This window comes from Penicillium subrubescens, assembly GCF_028828155.1.
Source record: "Penicillium subrubescens strain IBT 31985 chromosome Unknown utg000010l_segment0_segment0, whole genome shotgun sequence".
NCBI classification, from domain to species: Eukaryota; Fungi; Ascomycota; class Eurotiomycetes; order Eurotiales; family Aspergillaceae; genus Penicillium; species Penicillium subrubescens.
In genome coordinates this window covers 1,591,764-1,610,320 of record NW_026643160.1, presented here as the reverse complement: position 1 = coordinate 1,610,320, position 18,557 = coordinate 1,591,764, and the positions used below count along the sequence as shown (strand labels likewise).

General features: G+C 50.6%; 8 protein-coding genes across 8 annotated transcripts; 3 read left to right on the top strand and 5 right to left on the bottom strand.

Annotated features, from left to right (window-relative positions):
- Window positions 1–839: 839 nt before the first annotated feature.
- Window positions 840–1,874, top strand: N7473_011748 (uncharacterized protein; the record flags this gene model as incomplete). The annotated part of the gene is made up of 1 exon (XM_057157687.1): window positions 840–1,874. The coding sequence occupies one exon, from the start codon at window positions 840–842 to the stop codon at window positions 1,872–1,874; it is 1,035 nt and encodes a 344-aa protein (XP_057003537.1).
- A 1,612-nt stretch (window positions 1,875–3,486) lies between these two features.
- On the bottom strand, window positions 3,487–6,618 carry N7473_011747 (NEDD4 family E3 ubiquitin-protein ligase; the record flags this gene model as incomplete). The annotated part of the gene is made up of 8 exons (XM_057157686.1): window positions 3,487–4,120; window positions 4,178–4,471; window positions 4,525–5,767; window positions 5,918–6,051; window positions 6,124–6,229; window positions 6,314–6,352; window positions 6,466–6,488; window positions 6,599–6,618. The coding sequence occupies 8 exons, from the start codon at window positions 6,616–6,618 to the stop codon at window positions 3,487–3,489; spliced, it is 2,493 nt and encodes an 830-aa protein (XP_057003536.1).
- N7473_011746 (uncharacterized protein) lies at window positions 6,617–7,015 on the top strand (the record flags this gene model as incomplete). Its single annotated transcript, XM_057157685.1, has 2 exons — window positions 6,617–6,795; window positions 6,988–7,015. The coding sequence occupies 2 exons, from the start codon at window positions 6,617–6,619 to the stop codon at window positions 7,013–7,015; spliced, it is 207 nt and encodes a 68-aa protein (XP_057003535.1).
- A 1,294-nt stretch (window positions 7,016–8,309) lies between these two features.
- Window positions 8,310–9,117, bottom strand: N7473_011745 (polyadenylate-binding protein; the record flags this gene model as incomplete). The annotated part of the gene is made up of 4 exons (XM_057157684.1): window positions 8,310–8,453; window positions 8,520–8,607; window positions 8,675–8,931; window positions 9,049–9,117. 4 exons carry the CDS (start codon window positions 9,115–9,117, stop codon window positions 8,310–8,312), a joined length of 558 nt encoding a protein of 185 aa, XP_057003534.1.
- Window positions 9,118–9,582: 465 nt separating this feature from the next.
- On the bottom strand, window positions 9,583–10,776 carry N7473_011744 (vacuolar protein sorting-associated protein 29). The gene is made up of 4 exons (XM_057157683.1): window positions 10,624–10,776; window positions 10,528–10,542; window positions 10,039–10,452; window positions 9,583–9,979 (listed from the first exon to the last, which is right to left on the bottom strand). The coding sequence occupies exons 1-4, from the start codon at window positions 10,678–10,680 to the stop codon at window positions 9,845–9,847; spliced, it is 621 nt and encodes a 206-aa protein (XP_057003533.1). The 5' UTR covers window positions 10,681–10,776; the 3' UTR covers window positions 9,583–9,844.
- A 758-nt stretch (window positions 10,777–11,534) lies between these two features.
- N7473_011743 (alanine--glyoxylate transaminase) lies at window positions 11,535–13,344 on the top strand. Its single transcript, XM_057157682.1, has 2 exons — window positions 11,535–12,119; window positions 12,192–13,344. Exons 1-2 carry the CDS (start codon window positions 12,028–12,030, stop codon window positions 13,261–13,263), a joined length of 1,164 nt encoding a protein of 387 aa, XP_057003532.1. The 5' UTR covers window positions 11,535–12,027; the 3' UTR covers window positions 13,264–13,344.
- Window positions 13,345–13,722: 378 nt separating this feature from the next.
- N7473_011742 (GPI anchored serine-threonine rich protein) lies at window positions 13,723–14,513 on the bottom strand (the record flags this gene model as incomplete). The annotated part of the gene is made up of 3 exons (XM_057157681.1): window positions 13,723–14,110; window positions 14,195–14,293; window positions 14,368–14,513. The coding sequence occupies 3 exons, from the start codon at window positions 14,511–14,513 to the stop codon at window positions 13,723–13,725; spliced, it is 633 nt and encodes a 210-aa protein (XP_057003531.1).
- Window positions 14,514–16,088: 1,575 nt separating this feature from the next.
- N7473_011741 (uncharacterized protein) lies at window positions 16,089–17,622 on the bottom strand (the record flags this gene model as incomplete). The annotated part of the gene is made up of 2 exons (XM_057157680.1): window positions 16,089–16,980; window positions 17,081–17,622. The coding sequence occupies 2 exons, from the start codon at window positions 17,620–17,622 to the stop codon at window positions 16,089–16,091; spliced, it is 1,434 nt and encodes a 477-aa protein (XP_057003530.1).
- Between the last annotated feature and the right edge of the window lie 935 nt (window positions 17,623–18,557).

Genomic DNA, 18,557 nt, shown 5'->3' with positions numbered 1-18,557 from the left:
TCATCCTGACAGATGCACCCTCCTGGCGGTCTTTAGACCCCAGTGACGGACGCGCTCTCTTATACCTTCTTACCTTGTCTAGTATCTCCACCAAGATTCGAGTTTCCTTAACACATAGATGTTCAATTCTCTCCCTGTGGACAAGCTAGCCACTGGAGAGACTCTCCTGCATGTCAGCTTTGACCTAATCTACCCCATATATTATGATTGTCCTCGTTGTTTGGGCTCTTCGTTTAGGTTGTGGTAGTTCCTCTCGCATGAAATAGGCAGTAGCTGGGAGGCTCTGGCTTTCAAAGTCGGACATTTCTTCTTGGCGCGCACTGCAAAGCCTCATCCTGGCGGGTGTATCTACAGATGAACCAACCTCGGATGGCACCTGTCCAGGACACGTTCTCCTCCGTCGAATAACCCGGTTTCCTTTCTGTGGTGAGGGCCAAAGCTGGGTCTCATCGCAGCAGGAGTTAATCAACACATGCTCGGAGTTTTTCAATTCAGGCTGGGTTTTGCGCATCCAAAACCCAGGCCCCTGGTGGCCTGGTTCTCGTGAATATTACAAGGGGATTTATGGAGTAGCTCGTGGTGCGGAGGTACTATCCCAAAATTTAACTTGTGTCGAGTTCTACGGTGGGTTCTTGTTCTCTGAGTTTGAGTTTCTGCTTCCTGACTTCTTCGAAACCCAGATATCACAGACTTTGATATACCAGAGCCTATAGTTCCTCTTGTTCTGCGCTCCCAACCCAAGTTGGAGAGACTTCTAAAAAGAGGTGTCGATTTTCGAGCAGAACTTGAGCTCTACACTGTGTGGCTAGAAGGGCTTGCAACGCTCCTTCAAGCAGGGTATGAGGCTGATGGAAGGACTATGTGGAGCGCCCTGTGATCAGGCTCCTACGCCTCCGTCAAGCTTCTCCAGGATACTGGGAATCTGGATCCCGAACAATGCGTTCCTGATCTGGCAGCCTGTCATAATTCGGACGTCAGGGAGACATTATTCAAGAACTGGCCGAAAGGCGAAGAAATTATGGGCTGTTGCAATGACCCATTTACCCCGGGAGACGATTTTACCGCTCAAAGTTCGACCAGATACTCTGTTGGGGTACAAGGCCGCCCAGGTTCATGGGCTCTTGAAAGACAACGGCATTGAGACCGGCGATGTTGATTGTAAGCAGGGATGCCTCGTTTATGGAGCTGCAGCTCTTGATACAGAGCTTGCAGATCAGTTTTGGGATATCGGGTTTCAAGACGTGGATGACACGGATGACCAGGGCCTAACTGCTCTGATAAAACTCAGATACTCCACTGATCATTCAAGAACAACGCCTTTCGGTCACCTTGAGATGGCGTCGTGGCTCATTGACAAAGGTACTGATACTGCTCTCTGTCCCATCATATACGACTTCTTGGCGCTGCATCTTCTGGGCGCCACCCTCGGCTGGTCCATAGCTGAGTGGGCTGAGTCAAGTTCTCAACTTACGTCGAGCTACGAGGCCGTGGTGCATTCGATATTTTTGGCCGACTCTCACGATTCATGTGACTGTCATTGCTCCTCCGGTGGATGCACTCCCCTCACGACGTTTCTTGGTAGGCTTATCGATACAGATCGTGATGTTGACTTCATTAGAAGAAGGGCCATCACCGTCAAGGCAAATGTGTTTGCAACGCTGCGATCAAAAATCCCTGAAACTTTTGAGAGAAAGGTCGTTCAAGAGGTACTTCGATTCGTTGCATCCAGGGCCCTAGGACTCACCGATACGTGCGCCCATCCTGAATCTATAGACTCGGAGACACTTTTATTCCAGCCCTTCGACCCAGAAGAAGCCAGGGAAGTTCACGAAGAAGAGAGAGATTCGATTCAAGAACTGAAATGCCTTGTTTGAGACTTCATTTCCGACTACCAGAGACTGTCTCTACCATTTGAAACATTCCTACAAAAGCACTGGTGTGTTCGCATGCACGAAGTTCTTTCGAAGAAGAAACCCCTAAGCGAGGAAGAAAAGAACGAGAACCGTGAGATTGGGTTGATCTTTGAGCCCGAGAGTGAGGAATGACCCGACTCGGAGACCGAGGCCTATATTCAATGACTGTTTGATATGTAGTAGTGCAATTGATGGTCTTAAATCATTTTATCCGACAAGATACCTGTCAGTAACTATATGGGGAGTGATGGTAGTTGCGTCAACTTACATGTAGACTTGAATGCTACCTATGGTTTCAAGTTAGGAGGAGTCAAGGGACCTTTTTCATAGCTAGTCGCTATGAAGCCGTTCCTGTTCTTCATCATTCCCGTTTACATAGACCTTTCCCAGCCCTGGAAACATCACACACTAGAAATCCCCTGCTTAAACACCCCAGCCTCAAACAAACGCCTATCCATTCGAAGCCCTGGAGGACAGCCTAGAACTAGGGCTATCTCAATCTTGACTTAGGCAGATATCTTCTAATCGATACCAACAATACCTCTGACGTCGACCACAGAAACCAAAACGGGCCCTCACTAGCAAACGAACCATACAGAACTGTCCCACAGAAAGAACGCCCGACACTAGCGCATCGCGAAAAGCGGAAGAACTTAAGAAGCCCGCAAAATGCAGCAAATGCCAATGAAAAAGACTATTCCTTCCGCGAACTCCGTAAGGCTGACCACGCTACAACGGCCCTACAAGGCTCAAAGCAGATACTCCCAATAGAATATAGGAAAGATCTAAAGTCAATACATGACAAGGAAAGAGACGACTAGGAAAGTAAGCTACAAAAACCCCGCTATCCACGGGCATAATTCAGCAGTACGTGCACATCACAGTTGAGGATGATACAAAGAAGAAAGAAACGAAACACACCCAACCAGCTCAAACTCAGACCTATGTACAGACAGACAGAGAACAACTTGCGCAAAGAAGAGAAACTGGAGTAACAAAAACAAAACCAGGCGGAACTATTCAACTAGCACTAAACTAGCACTAAACTTAAACACACAGCACCCACCTAGCACGCAATAAGCATTTGGAAAGGAAAAGAAAAGAGAAGAGAATCTGGTGCGAGCGAAAAGCAAGCACGCAACAAGCCAAAGCGAAGAGTAATGACGAGCAGAGCATGCATCATAGCCTCGCCAGTCACTGCCGCTAACGGACGGTGCGGTGTGGGCAGGAGTGGTAGGCGGAGAAAGGTAGGAGGAGCAACGATTGGAAGGACGGTGGGTGGAATATTTGGAATTGAGGATGAACAGACGCGAGATGGAGAGGTGAGAATGAGAATGAGAAGAGAATGAGGAATCGCGTATGATGGATAAGGATGAGAGGATGAGACCAAGATTGGTGGTGGTGAGCGAGAGTTGAATTGGAGGGGTTGGGTATTGGAAGGAAGAAAGAAGAGAGTTACTAGAGCTAGGCAGGGATGCAAGACGAGGAAGAAGCCCGGAAAAGAATTTATCTGCATTGCATTGTACAGCGGCGCAGAACGTAGTTGCAGGTTGGGGGGTAGGGTATCATCTCTCTATTCCTGTCCGAATCCGAGTGTCTCCTCCACGGCGATGGACATCTTGTGCTCCAAGGCGTCATGGGTCTTGTACGGGGGCAGATCCAGACGGTTGAAGCAAGTGTGCGACTTCGGCAGAGCCGCAGGGTCACCCGACTTCTCAATGGTGAACCGTCTGGGTCCATCCGAACCCTGCAGATCCTTGAAGCCGTTGACGGGGATACGCGAGGTACCAGTCGTGAACTGAAGGAGACGCGACTTCTGCTCGGCGTCCCAGCTGCGGACAATCTTCCAGAAGTTCTGAATGACCTCGTCCTGCTCCTGGTAACCACGGTAGTCGGTGTGCTTCTTCCAGTCGTCGACATCGATATCGGCGATACCACCAATTAGCAGCTCCAGTTCACGCTCGTCGAAGACGTTCACAAGGTCAGCCGGGATCAACTCGTTGAATCCGGACATGAATGCGTTGAATTGCTCCTCGACCCGCTTCATGATCTTCCACTCTGTCACCAGCTCGATGTACTGCGGCTTGTTCTCGTTGGTGACGGGAATGTCCCGACCACCGGGTATCAAATCAATAGTGCGACGCTCGCCGAACTTCTCATCATCCACGGAGAAAGTGAGCTCAACAATTCCCTCAATATCATTATCCCTGCGCCAAAAGTCAGTACCATGTCAAGCGTCAAATGTGAAAGGCAGTAAAGCTTACAAGGTCCACGCCAAGTTGCGATGCAAATCCTCATCGACACCCTCCATGTCTTGGAGAGTCACCTTCTTCCGCAACATCATCTTGTAGAAAGCGCCGATGAAGAAAGAATCCAGGAAACGACGGTGGAAAATCGCGAGACCGACTACTCGGCCGATGAACTTGAAGTAGTTCAAATGCTCAGGGTTGACGCCAGAGTGAGGATTAATTTGCAGGGTGTAGTTGTCGTGAGCGGAGTATTCGAAGAGACAGTAGAAGGGATTGAACATTTCGTGGGAAAGGAGGAAGAAGAATTCACTGTGAAAGAGTTAGAAGTCACACAACCAAGGGAATGCAGATAATTGACATACCGAGAAAGACCACCGTAGTCGAGACCATCTTCACCGTCAAACTTGATCATCAGACGCTTCTTCAGGTCGGAAGCACTCTGGCGCATAATCTCGGCATACGAGTCCTCGAAAATGTTATTACGGCGGACCTTGACGTGGCACTGTCCAGACATAATCCGCAGGGCAGGCTGAGAGCGGAAGTAGATCAACTTGCGACGGAAGTCACGCTTGTACTGCGGAACACCCTGATCAAGCGACGAAGGCAAACGGGGATCATCCCAAGTAGTTGTCTTGGTATTGTGATCCACAAAGTACACCCGAGCAGTATTGGTGAGGCGCATTTCCCAGCCGCTGGGCAAAGGTCCGAGCTGGGAGACAGGCTGTTGCTGGATCGTGGTGTTGTTTCCACCCTGGTTCTGGTTCTGGCCGTACATGCGGATGTACTGCTGTCGGCGAGGATCAACCCAGGTCGTGGTTCGTGTATTATGATCAACAAAGTATGCTCGTCCTTCGGGTGTATGCCGTTGTTCCCATCCTGGGGGAAGCTCTCCGGTGCCCGCAGTGGTCGCTCCTGTAGCCATCATGGAAACCGCGTTGGCATGAGAGCCTGCACCGCCGGCAGCACCAGCAGCGGGTGCGGCAGCGGAGGGGACGGCGGCACCAGGTGGCGGCGTGGAAGGCTGTTGGCTATCAGACGGGTTGGGGGAGTTGGCACCGGTACGGTCCTCGGGTAGCATTCGACTCTGGTGAGCGCGACGTTCCAGCTGCATGTTCGCTTCACGCTGATTGCGTTGGGTCTGTTCGTTGTAGTTGGCGGAAGGTCGCGACCAGGTTGTGGTGCGCGTGTTGTGGTCCACGTAGTATGTCCGTCCTAAGTTATCCTCTCGCCGTTCCCACCCTGCAGGTAGTCGACCTTGACTGTCCTCGAATGAACTCAAGTTGGCGCGGGAAGGAGCGTTAGCACCAGGAGGCGCAGAGCCGTTGGGAGCTCCAGGCGGGGGTTGAATTGCGGAAGACCGGTTGTTGAGCGAAGAGCTAGAAGCAGCGGCAGGTGTATCCAGAAGGCTGGAGCCAGGTTGCGGGGTGGAGGATGAAGCCGCAACCTGCGGCACAAGACCACTTGAGGTAGAAGACTGTGCCTGCTGACGTTGGAGGCCGTTCTGGTTCTGGGTCGTCGCGGTGAGGTTGGTCGACAGGTTGATGATTAGTTTTCCATGGACGACGAGGTTGTCGTTTGATTTTTTGAGGTCCCGGGTGAGCATCTCTAGAGTGAAGCGAGAGAAGGAGTTAGCCTATGCGTGGGTCCAGCTCGAAGATAAGATCGAAGCAAACAAATCGTGCTAATCTGATCGTAAAGATCGGATCGTAACAATCGTATCGTGGATATGAGATCGAAGGATTGGTCCCAACTTACCATCACCGCCCATCTGAAGATCAATGACATCGCCAATGCGCACATTGATCACACCCAGGAAACCCTGGTCCTTCTTCTTGAATTTCTTTTGGTCGAAGATCTGAATCGCAAGAATACTGTCCTCGTTGACTCGGCTGTACCAAAACCCGTTAATCAACACGATCTTTCAATCCCCAAACGAAAAGCGGGGTCGTCCATCAACATACAGGTCGAAAGGCTCATTCCAGTATGGGTTCAAGGTCTTCTTAATCACAGAGGTCGTATGAGTTTGCTCGCCACCGACAGTAGCCACAGCGAAGGGATCGGGGAAACCTATGAGGAGGAGGTGGACTGGGTCAGCAATGCAAACCCGCCTGAGACCTTGAATCAAGGCGCTTTGAAAGGAAAACCACATACGGAAGACATCGCGCTTGTAAAGACCGTCTGCAGCGATAACTATATCAAGAAAACATAAGACGTTAATATCATGTTTCGAGGGTTGCCGGCTGCCAGCCCCGCAACCATCCCGCCATGGGATGCAGGGCGACAAGGGAACGAGGTAATCTTACTCGTGACTCGGAGATTTGGCTGGCTACAATTCGTGATAATCAGCATTGAGCTTGTGTGTATAATTTTCCGATCGGAAAATGAAACAATACTTGGTATACAAGTAAATAGGGATTGTTGTTGTGAGAAACGTACGCTGGCAGATTGGACGCCATGTTGCTTCACAGCACACCGTTCGGTGCGAAAGGCCGATCAATCAAGCCCAAGCCGAGAGACGCAAAGCGCACATCCACAAGCGGTGGAGTGGCGGGGATAGAGTCGCAGGTTTTGGATATTGCCCTGGAGGGAAAAAAAGGCGGTGATGTAGACGGAGAGGAGGAGAGAGAGAGGGGGTGAGAAAGTGCGTGTGCAGTGGTGATGTTTGATGAAGATCGAAGGAGGAGGAGGAGAGGGAGGCTTAGCTGCCAGTGACTGGTAAGTTCTGGTATGATTAGTCGTACTTTGGCGTATTCGAGGCGTCTATACGCTGTGATTAGCGGTCGTATTAGTGGTAAGGTATGGTAATTGATACCAGTCTCCCGCAGGTACTCCGCCTACACTCCGCCTACGTAACGACTATGAAATGCGGCCGTATGAGGTACTTGACGGGTACATCACTGAGTTTTCAGTTTGATTATGGAGAGTAAGAATTAGTCAGTTCGTTTACTTGATGCTATTTGATCACTTGTACAACTATTGGGGCTGAGCAACGAGCAACAGAGGAGACTCCTCGCTATCGGCTGGACCAAGTTGGGCATCTGTCGAGTCCCGACTAAGCCACAATTGAATGCGATCTCAGCCACTGATGTAGCATCAAGATATCGCATAGCATGTTCTATGCATATGGTGTCCATGTATAACTACCCAAAAAATTCAAGATACATTGACGAGAAGCCTCTATCTTGCCCTAATTCGATTCCAAAAGTCTACGTACTTTATTAGGCTTAGCCCGCGGTCAGATCAGGATTCAAGGGTCACATTGACCGAAACAGAAAGTATCTGGTAACTAAGCATTTAACAATCTCAAAAACCAACCCATAAACATACATCATGAAGCAAATACCAGTTCAGTCTTCCTACGTGGAAAAATCAGTTCCGACGGGTGCGTGCGGGAAGAGCCAGTGGCAAGTTCTGATAATAATAGAGCAAATGCCATCATACAACAAACGACTTCGGACTTTTTCTTGTATGTACGGAGTACCTGTTCGGGCACTAGTTCGAACATAACAACTGAGTCTAGGCAGCGAAATTAAATGCTGACTACGAAATACCTACCACATCTAGCAGGTACTACTGATGCTAAGCGCCTAGACCAATTACTAGGTACTAGTCTCTTAACACCGATGACATGCAGTTAGATACTCGACTGATGATGATATCCATGTCAGCAAGTCACTACCTAATGTACCGTGGTCTACTCCCCGTGTCTCTATCCACATCCAAGCACAATCTAATCTCAGCTGATATATCTGATTGTCAATTATCCGATGCCAGAAAATAATGATAGAGAGAAAAAAAAGAAAAATTCCCATGATTACAAAACCTGCCAGCCCTCCCCCTAACTAGAAGGGGGCTGCGCTTGATGTGCACCAGGCGGTTATTGTACATCCCATTTGACCCACAACTCCAAAGCCGCGCATACACAACTCAGATGTGACTGTACCCAGTGGCAGACAGAAACCAACCAAATTCGTGTTCCTTTTGGGAAAGGTAGGAGAAAAGAGAAATTCGGAAGCCAAGTGCCGCGGGACATTCGGAAGAGGGTTGTGGGGTTCGACACGCCCGCCCAATCCCCATTTACCCCTGCGGATTGACGGCATCGAGATGTGGACTTCTTCGAGAAAGATGCATTGCTGAGCCACCGCGCTTAGTACGGAGCAAAGCCACGACCCCGACCGCGATATCCACCACGGTAGCTGCCACGGGGACCACCACGCCCACGGCCGCCACGGAATCCACCCCGTCCACGACCGCGGGTCATACCAGGGACGTTGGTGCGCTTAGGGGTAACCTATGAAGAGAAGCAGATATATGTTAGTCTGATGAATCATGGCAGCGCGAGCATCGCCGAACTCACCTTCAAGTTGCGACCACGGAAGACACTCTCATTCAAGACCAAAGCCTGAGCAACAAGACTGGGCTCCGCAAATTCGACGTAGGCATAACTGTAGAGTAAGAAGATCAGCTTCTGCAGTCTTGATGTAGCGTCTTCAATCCGGGTATAAAACGCACCCCTTCGGCTGGCCCGAAAACTTATCCAGCAGAATAGTCACACGGTTGATAGAACCACAGCTCTGGAAGTGAGCCTGGATCTCCTCAGGCGAAGCACCATAGTCCACATTTCCGACGAATATACTCCGCGCATCAATATCCTCTTTGTTTTCCTGGAGACCCTCAGTCTGCTGGTCCAGCGTCTCTTGCATGTCGCGCAACTTGGCAGCCTCGGATTCCATCTCAGCGACTCGGCGCTTCATCGCGGCAATCTCCTCCTGTGAAACGAAAATATCCCATGTCAGCTCATGCTAAAAAGATGGGTTTTTTGTGACGGAAGCATGGAGCTTCGTTGCGCCGAAGCTGCTGCAGAGCGGCGCAGGTTCTTCACGTACCTCATCGTCGACACCCTCATCGTGAGGGGGGATCTGCTCCGGCTTCAGCTCTGTGCTCTCGGTAGCCATATTGGCGGCGGTTGTATATGTGGTGAGTGAGGTGTTAGCTCTGCTGAAGAAAGCTTCTCGGAGATGAGAGAAGCAGTCGGAGCTCTAGGATAAGGCGATCGAACGAATGCGCAAGAGCTGGACGAGAAATTTGGAGCGTAGTAAGAATAAGAGAATAGAGGCAGCTCTAAAATGGACTGAACAAAGGATTGTCGGGTACAAAGAAGATTCAATCAATGGAGATATTTGCGGGGCGGAAGGAGATATGAGGCGCGCGGTGAAATTGGGACTTGGACGATTACCGCATCGGGACTAGTGGGACTCTGCCTGCTCTGTGACGAACGCCTACCGGCACCTAATGTCTCCCGATGAAACCAAACATGATTGACTCGGGTTGTGTATAAGGTCAAGACATTGAGATAACTAGAATCTTTTGAGTTTCAATTTATGGAAAACTGTATCAATTACAACGATAAAACACAAAACGAGCTATTTCCTAAGCCTACCGGCGCATCTCATGACAAGGAAGCCCAAGAGTAGATATCAAGATACACAAGGAATTCATATAGACAGATCTATAAATACTGGGGAAACCCAATCAATCTTGAGGTATCAGAAAATGGAATTGAAGCAAAGAAACCGGGCTTGCTAGAATGAAACAAACATGAGGGACGGATAGGAAGATGACTATATACACGTGAGGTAGAAGGAGTAGGGAAAGGTAAGGAAAGGAGGAGATAGAGTGAGATCAAGATACCGGCGCTGCTTCTGGTGCAGGAGCGTGGTTCTTGCGGTATGAGACCTTCTCAACTGACACGTTCTCGACGCCATTAGCATCTGTCTTCAGTTGATACACATAGAGCACCAAAACATCTCCCTGAATCTGTTTTCCTTTGTCAGCTGACACGCAATCACTCCACGGACACAGCAACTATCACTTACATCCATCAAGCAGAAGCTCGGGGTAGGTTCTTCGCCCTCCGGCCAGAAGCCCGGGCTCATCGCGCCCGTAGCACTGCCTGGATTAATGAAGAAACGGCCCTCCATCTCAAACGCCTCGAACCGGTGGGTACCGCCCCAAAGCAAGATATCAACATCCATCTGTCGCGCCGCAATCAGCAGCGCATCTGCATCGCCGGGCGGGATGATGGTATGTCCGTGAGTGAAACCGATGCGCAGGCTGCCGTGATTTACGACCTTGGAGAGCGGAAGGTTGGGGGAGTCGACATCGAAGTCGCCCTTGACCATTTGCAGGTCCGGCGCGACCTGGCGGAGGAAGTCATATGTATCGCGATCGGTCAGGTTACCCAGACAGAGGATTTGGCCAATCTTGCCGGGGGTTAGGAGTTTCCGGAACTGGGCAGGATAGCTGGGTCAGCTGGGTTTGAAGCGATTTTGATAGAATTATCATGGGAGGGTGTTGTGGTATACCTTGGCGGGGAGGTCCTAAGAGATATGGGTTAGCTGTCATTGTCTGGGAAGCTCTGATATCACGGGTGCCTGAGCTTATGAACTGGGGGAACTCACGGGAGCTCGGTCAGGGATGAACAGGTCACCAATGACCAGGACCAGACGGGCGGTCATGCTGGGGGTTGGTGGGGGGAGGGGTTAGAAGATCGGAAGTGATTCAATGGGCCATTCCAATTATGGGGGTCCAAGCAGATCGAAGCAGGTCCAGACAAGAGCAAGTGACAGGCGCGGCGATAACCTGACGGGGGGAAGCTTCGCGGGGAAGCCACGAGCCCAGCCCTGAGCCCTATGTGATGCCCCAATTGGGGATAGCGTCATCAACGGATGCTCTCCCGATCCGCGTGAAGCATCCCGATTATCGCTGATGCGCATTGGTTCGCGAGGCCGAATCTCTCGCCCGATTGCCATGCGGGTTGATTAGTCCAATCCACGATTCTAGAATGGTATAAAAGGCATGGTTTAGCGTTGATGATATTCCGTGCGGAGGTCGCCGTGTTGCTGGACGATAATTAGTAGGGTTGATACAGAGTAGCATCACATAATAGAACTGGGCAGGACATCGATTACGGTGAATGTTATAGACTGCAGAATGGAGTCAATGGCAGAGGAGGTCATACCTGGATATACTATAGAGCATCCGAACAACAGTAGACCCAGGTAATTAATCGATATCTAGTAGAATAGATACTATTCAACGGTACATATAACTAACTATACATTGTACTCGTAGCTTTTGGTCTGGACTTTGCACTGCTAAACCAAGTTGTATGGAATAGCTGCTAGCTGCTACAATTCAGTTCCAAAAAAGATCAAATTACTTTCCCGTTCTAGCTACCCCAGATTCAACCTCTCACCGAGATCTTCTCTGAGAATAGGCTCTACCGCGTAGGCTGTGGCATCCCCGTCCTCATTGTAGACTCACGAGAATCGCCCGGCCGGTAGGGTCCGGCCGTCAACTCTCCGCGACGGACAAAGGAAAACAAAAATTTGTTGAGGAGGCAAGAATAGCCAGGATCTCATCTTCATAAATATCTCCCCAGATTCCTCTCCATTTTGATCATCATCACCTTGAGATCCCACTTTCAAGCTACACTCCTCCTTCTATTCTTCATACCCCCTCTGCAGCCAATCGCTGCCCTCCCATCGATCCCCCTATCGGCGGCGATCCCCGAACCTTCAAGCATTCTACTGTGTTTCCCTCGGGAATTCACAAGCAAGCCAAACCCCCTCCAACCAGAATTGTAACCCCGCGGCTCACCCCGCCGCAAATCGGAAAAGCTGGCGCCCCCATCGACGACGCAGCGCCTCAGCCTGATCTCCAGACACCTGGACCAGCGCCTGCCGTTGCCTGAGCTTAACACACCCTTCTCGACCGAGAGAAACTCCCTGGCTCCTGACGACGTCGAATATAAACCCATTGATCGTTCCATTCCATCTTCTCCCACTACCAAGTCGCCCACCATGTCGTCTATCCAGGCCCCTCACAACACTCTGCTCATCCCGGGCCCCATTGAGTTTGACGATGCTGTTCTGCAGTCCATGTCCCACTATGCGTGAGTCACTAGTCGTTACTACTACTATTCAATATCAATTGGAACTAACCATTGCCCCTCTCTGATATACAGTGAGAGCCATGTCGCTCCCGGCTTCGTCAAGGTCTTCGGCGAGACGTTGACCCTCCTTCGCAAGCTCTTCCAGTCCACCAACCCCTCCGCTCAGCCCTTCCTCATCGCCGGCTCCGGTACCCTCGGTTGGGACCTGGTCGCTGCCAACCTGATCGAGCGTGGCGAGAATGCCCTCGTCCTGAACACCGGTTACTTCGGCGACTCCTTCGGCACCTGCCTGACCACCTACGGCGCCGAGGTGACTCACCTGCGCGCCCCGGTCGGTGAGCGCCCCTCCCTCGGCGAGATCGAGGCCGCCCTCAAGCAAAAGCCCTACAAGCTGCTCACCGTCACGCACGTTGACACCTCCACGGGTGTCCTGAACGACATCAAGGCCGTGACCGCGGTTGTCCGCCGCGTCAGCCCTGACACCCTCGTCATCGTCGATGGTGTCTGCAGTGTGGGATCTGAGGAAATCGCCTTCGACGAGTGGGACCTCGACGCGGTCGTTACCGCCTCGCAAAAGGCCATCGGCTGCCCTCCCGGTCTGAGCATCGTCTACTGCTCCGGCCGCGCCATTCAGCGCGCCCAGTCCCGCCAGACCCCTCCCGCCTCTTACTACGCCTCCATCGCCAACTGGCTCCCCATCATGCAGAACTACGAGGCCTGCAAGCCCTCGTACTTTGCTACCCCGCCCACCCAGCTCGTTCACGCCCTGCACACCACCCTCAGCCAGATCACCTCCCGCCCCATGTCTGAGCGCATCGCTATCCACACCGCCGCTTCTGATAAGGTCAAGGCTGCCATTGCCGAGCTCGGTCTGTCCCAGGTTGCCCCTAACCCGGACGCCCAGGCTCACGGCATGACTGCCATGTACTTGCCCGACGGCTTGACCCCGCCCGATGTCCTGCCCGGTCTGCTGAAGCGGGGTGTTATCTTCGCAGCTGGTCTGCACAAGGAGATTGCTACCAAGTATATCCGCTTCGGTCACATGGGTGTCAGTATCTCGGACCCTAACCGCAATGATATTGATAAGGCTTTGGCGGCGCTGAAGGAGGCTTTGGCTGAGGCTAAGCAGGCTAAGGGTCTGTAGATGGGAGTGTTGTGTATACCCGTGGAATTGTGATAGGTTACGTGTCCATAGATTGCAATGAATGACCTGACTATAGATCAACGTTTTATGTAATGACTGCTGCGTAGTAGACAAAAGATCGAAATAAGCTTCAACTGGCACGGATATCAACTTTCAGATATCGAGGTATTTTCCTGGCACAAGCATCTAGATGTCACGACCCTCTGTTCTCCATGAAGCTTTTTGTGAAATCCCATCAGTAAACTCACCAGTATATTGGAACCTCTACTTGACTACAATCAACCTTATAGGCTGGCACATAAAAGCCCGAGTACACCACAGTGAGGTCTACCTCGATCAAGAACCAGTTCAAATGCAACATTTAAATTAAAATTAACAGGCCCTATAAGACCCAACGCAATGCTATGCCCACATCCCCTACCCATTCCCTCCATCCCAATTACTCCAACAGATATTAATCTAGAACAAAACCCCCAACGCCAACCCCAAAAACGCAACCCACCCGCCAGCAACCCTAACCCCCTTCACCGCAGCACCCGCCGACGGACTCGAACTCGCCTCCAGCCCAGTCAACGACTTCGTCGGCTCACTGCTAGAGCCACTATCACTCTCCTCATCAGTGCTCTTGTTATGACTCTGCAGGCCGCTAGGCGTGCTGGTTGAACCGGACGCATACGCAGACGAACTGGCGGACATGCTGGACGAGTCCGAGTCCTTGTCTGTGGCTGTGGAGGAGGGGCTGGATGCTGTGGTGCTGGGGCTGTAGGCGCGGGCGTTGGCGCAGTTTTGCTGGCGGATTGTTTGGGCGCCGATTCGGTCGGGGTGTTCGGGGCAGTTGTTGTAGCAGCTATAAGGAGAAGGGAGGTGGTTAGATTATAGAGTTGGATGTTTGGAGTGATGGGGGTGGATAGTTGCAAGGGAAGAAACATACTCGACGACATTCGTGCTACTGATGCATTGACAGTCCCAGTCATATGTAGCGCAGTTTTCGAGTTGGAATTTCATGTTTTGGATGCATTGGTCGACGACCCTGTACATGACTTGTTAGCATCCACTCATACCCTTTCGGTGTAGATACGTTGGACTTGGGGATATCAAACATACTTTTGCGCAGCACATTTACTCGAAGAGCCCGGGCTAACAGAACCGGTGCTCACAGAGCCAGTTCCTGTAGTAGTCGGATCCTGGCCGACGACGATAGTGGCCGAGGCAGCGAGGAGGAGGGGGAGCTTTGTGGCGATGAAGCGCATGTTGGTGGTTGATGTAGAAGTATATGGAGTAGGTATAGATAGCTGGGATGGATAGACGATTGGATGGATTGATGGAGTGACTGTGAAAACAAAAGATGCAAAATTCTACGGAGGGGGAGGTGTTTATTATAGTATTCTAGGTCTAGTAGCTTTTTAGTTCAAGGGCAGGTTTAGTATAGTTAGACATTCCATTCCTAGTCTGTGGAAAAGAACATATAGCTACTTCTAGGTGATCACGCTTAATTCGGTAAATAGTTTGACAGGGGCTAATCCTGAACACATGGACATACACTCCGAATTTGTCCGTTTCTGGGAAACAGCTAGAATTGTTTATATCGGAATTTGCTACTTTTGCACATATTCATCAAAGTTATCGATGGGTGAAAGTAGATCAGGACGGGAGCATCAATGGCTAGGGGTGGCTGGTGATGTTGGATAGCTTCATTCTACCATGAAGGAAAGGGGAATTCTTTCGGACATATCTACGCGAGGCTGTCAGCTATTGAAGGGACCTCTCCAGCAGAGGAGGAACATGTTGGAAATTAGTTGTTCGCGTTCTTTAGACATTCCTAGATGAGTCTGGGGATTACATTCCAGAAGGGTTTTTACCCCTGGCTAGTCAACCTATGATGTATCTTCTAGACAGCCTTAAGAATGTCAAGCTCTGGACTACCAATACGATCGCAGGGAGCTAGATTCCAGTAGATAAATAAGATTGTACGGGGGCAATAACGCTTGCAATGAAGGGTTCCGCGGTCAGTTGGACCGAGATTGTTCTGAATGCGTGCACACCTCCGGATTTCTAGTGCAGTACCTTGACCTAGTAACTACACTTCAATACCACACAGATGGTGCATTATTAAGGCCGATTACAATATTCCCCCTCAATATATCACATAGAGACAGCTGGTGTCCTTTCCAGATCAGTTAGCTATCATAAGGGTATCGAGTTTCGCTAACCTCCACAAAGTGACTGGTGTGAGTTGACGGGGTTAGGGCTGGTTGACACCTCATCCCTTGCTAAGGTTCAGACCAAAATGATTCTTCCATTTGGACTCATCCAAGGACCACGAGTTTTCTATCAACATCTGTATGTAGAGCTCAAGGCATAGGGTTAGCCAATGTTACTATAAATAAGCACGTATCTCGGAGCAAACTTGTCGCCCATTGTTGTGATGCAAAATACGTAGAAACTTAGTAGAAGCGATCCCACTCGCAAGAGGTGTCCTTACTAAGATGATTGAGACTTGGGATGATGTTTCCTAAGCTGGAAATCTGCTCGGGGGTACGGGAGGAAAGACTAGTTCCAGTGGTTGGATTGCGAAAGACTATAAAAGACGGATATATCGAATACCTACAGTTTCACGGAACTCATACTTGACCTACTAGACAATCCAGAATCATTCAAGAAAGTGTGCAGATGATAACTCTACCAGACTATACTAAACTATACAAGACTCATCCACCAACAAATTCAAATCCACATCGATATCGATATACATTTCCACCATCCATCACCTCCCATCCCCCCATCCATCTCATCTCACCCCAATCCAATCCCCCTCATCTCTCTACCTACTCAACCTTCCTCCTCTTAACATTCCTCCCCCCATTAGCAATCTTCCTCTTCTCCTCCTTCTCCTTCTTCGTCTGCTTCTTCGCCGCAAGTTTCTTCTCCCCTGCCGCAGTCTCACCCGAAGCATCAGCCCGCGCCTTCTGAGCCTTCATCGCAGCATCAACGCGTGTCTTTTGCGGAGCTGCGGTTCGCAGGATATCCTCGGGATCTTGGCCTTCTAGGTAGCCCGAGACGGCGATGTTGCGGAGGACGTAGGCGGCTTTTTCAATGTCGTTGTGGGAGATGCGCGCCGAAGAGGAGGGAGAGGTAGAAGGGGAAGAGGAGGAATATGCAAGGTCCACGGCGCGGTTGAGTCGCTCGCGGAGCTCCCAGCATGCGTCCCAGAGTTTGCGGTATTCGGCGATGTTGTACCTGACGTTTAGTTCGCCGTTGGGACACTTGAATTTGGAGATTTTGCGCTTGAGTTTGAACTTTGGTGGGCGGGGAGTCTTCTTCTTGTCCTTGGTTTCAGCGTCGGCGTCGGCGTCAGCATCAGCGTCTGGCTGCTCCTCTTGCTCGGCGGTGTGTTCTTCTTCGTATTCCTCGTACTCTGGCTCCGGGAAGTCCTTCAGACACAACCACAGATACACATCGTCACTGTAGAAGGGGACCTGCTGCTTGGGATCGCCGGTAGCAGTAGCGATGGAGAGGATGAGCGATGCAGTGGCTACACCGACGCCGCGGAGGGGACCGAAGGCGTCGATGCTGGGCTTGGGGAAAGCTTCGTTTGGCGCGAGCATAGGGTCTTTAGTGGACAGCGCGGCCATGGCGGTGGAAGAACACTTGATCACGTTCTTGTCCTGGTTGGACTTGACCATACCCATGAGAGTTGGGCGGGGGATACCATGTTTCCTGGTTTGTTTTATATCAGCCATCGTCCCGTCCCATCCCATCCCATCCCATCCCATCCCATTCACAATGACAATTCAAGCAAAGCGAGAGCGAAACTCACGTCTTCCAATCCATAACAGTAATCAAATCATCCTTAGTCAACACCTCCCCCTTCCCCTCTTCCTTCACCCTCCTCTCCCCCATAGTTTTCGGCATATCCTCATACCGCCACTTATCCAAGTTCAAAAACTTCTCCGTCTCCTCCTTAATATACTTCTGCTCCGAAGCATTAAACTCCGTCTTCGTGAGCAACATCGCACCACGCAGATTCGCCGATGCGGAGCCCGCTTTTTTCTCAGGTTTACGCTTGGAACCCTTCTCCGGCTTCGGTTGCAGCTTTAGCATGGCTTTGCGCCGGTGCACTTGCTCGACTGTTGTTGGGTAGCAGGAGAGGAGGCGGCGGAATGTAGAGAGTGTCATGCGGTGGGGGTGGAAGATTTCTTCGTCGGAGGTTGTGTCTTCTTCGTCGGAGTCGTCTGAGGAGAGATCTGAGGCTGCCTCCATGGTGAAGTCGTCTGCGTCGCCGATGAATTCCTCGGCGGGTTTGATGGTTTTTTCGGGGGCATCAGCCTCGGCGGCGACAGAAGAGTTATCAATGGCCATGATGTGGGATTTTCTAATTTCAAACCGTGGGAGCTCGATGGTAGAAGATGTAGCAAAAGGTCCAGATGTCTAGTTGATCGCGACAATCCTAGGAAGTCTGATTGATCGCGTTACGGCTTGCCGTAGTAATTTGCAAGCTCAGTTAAGGCTGTTAGGGAAGTTCAATTGGCAATAGTTTCTAATTGACCGCCTCACGGTTGTGAGGAATCTGGAGATCGCGGTGGAACCAAACTCAGTACTCGGATGTCGCAGAAAAACAGCAGAGAAGATGATGTTATCGCGATAAGCTACTACCATCAACTGCAAACACTGCAAACTTGATGCCTCAGGAATCCAATACTCCAGCTCCACTCCCACTATTCTCACTATAACTACCGAGTTGGTACGACATCTTCAAAATAGAACTACTGGCACAGTGAATAGTGCCACGCATGAACAATTACTAGCTTACGTATTCCCTATTCGCATACTACCATACGCTAGAAACCCTCCCCTCAAAGAGAAGTGTTGGTAATCAAATCCTCTTAATTCTATGCCTCAAGCTATCAAATTTTGAATCTTTCCATTCCAAGTCTTCACCAGAGGAAAGAAAAAAACAGGGAAAATCACCTATGTACAAACCCCCGACCTCATCCAAACCATAAACCAAACCAGCCGTAAAACAGGTCTTCACGAAGAGAAAAGGTGTAGAAGGGGAAGAAAGGGTGAGGAACTCAGACAGGAAGGGAAAAGAAGTAGAAGAGGAGGTTAAGAACATAATATCAAAATACAGACACGTCATGAAGGGGGCAGTCAAGTCAGGGGGAAGTGTGTAGTCATCATCCGTTTCTCGCGCATGCGCTCTTTGCCAGGTCGGAACCAGCCATCGTCAAGATGGGGGTTGTAGATGACCAGGCGAGAACGAATAGGGAAATTAAAATCAACAAGTGTAATGG

Bases quoted from the DNA above. Each gene is read 5' to 3' on its own strand.
- N7473_011743 (XM_057157682.1), top strand. From the start codon at position 12,028: ATGTCGTCTATCCAGGCCCCTCACAACACTCTGCTCATCCCGGGCCCC. The intron at 12,120-12,191 runs GTGAGTCACTAG...TCTGATATACAG, and splicing joins CAGTCCATGTCCCACTATGC to TGAGAGCCATGTCGCTCCCG.
- N7473_011744 (XM_057157683.1), bottom strand. From the start codon at position 10,680: ATGACCGCCCGTCTGGTCCTGGTCATTGGTGACCTGTTCATCCCTGAC. The intron at 9,980-10,038 runs GTAAGTGATAGT...AAAGGAAAACAG, and splicing joins CGAGCTTCTGCTTGATGGAT to ATTCAGGGAGATGTTTTGGT.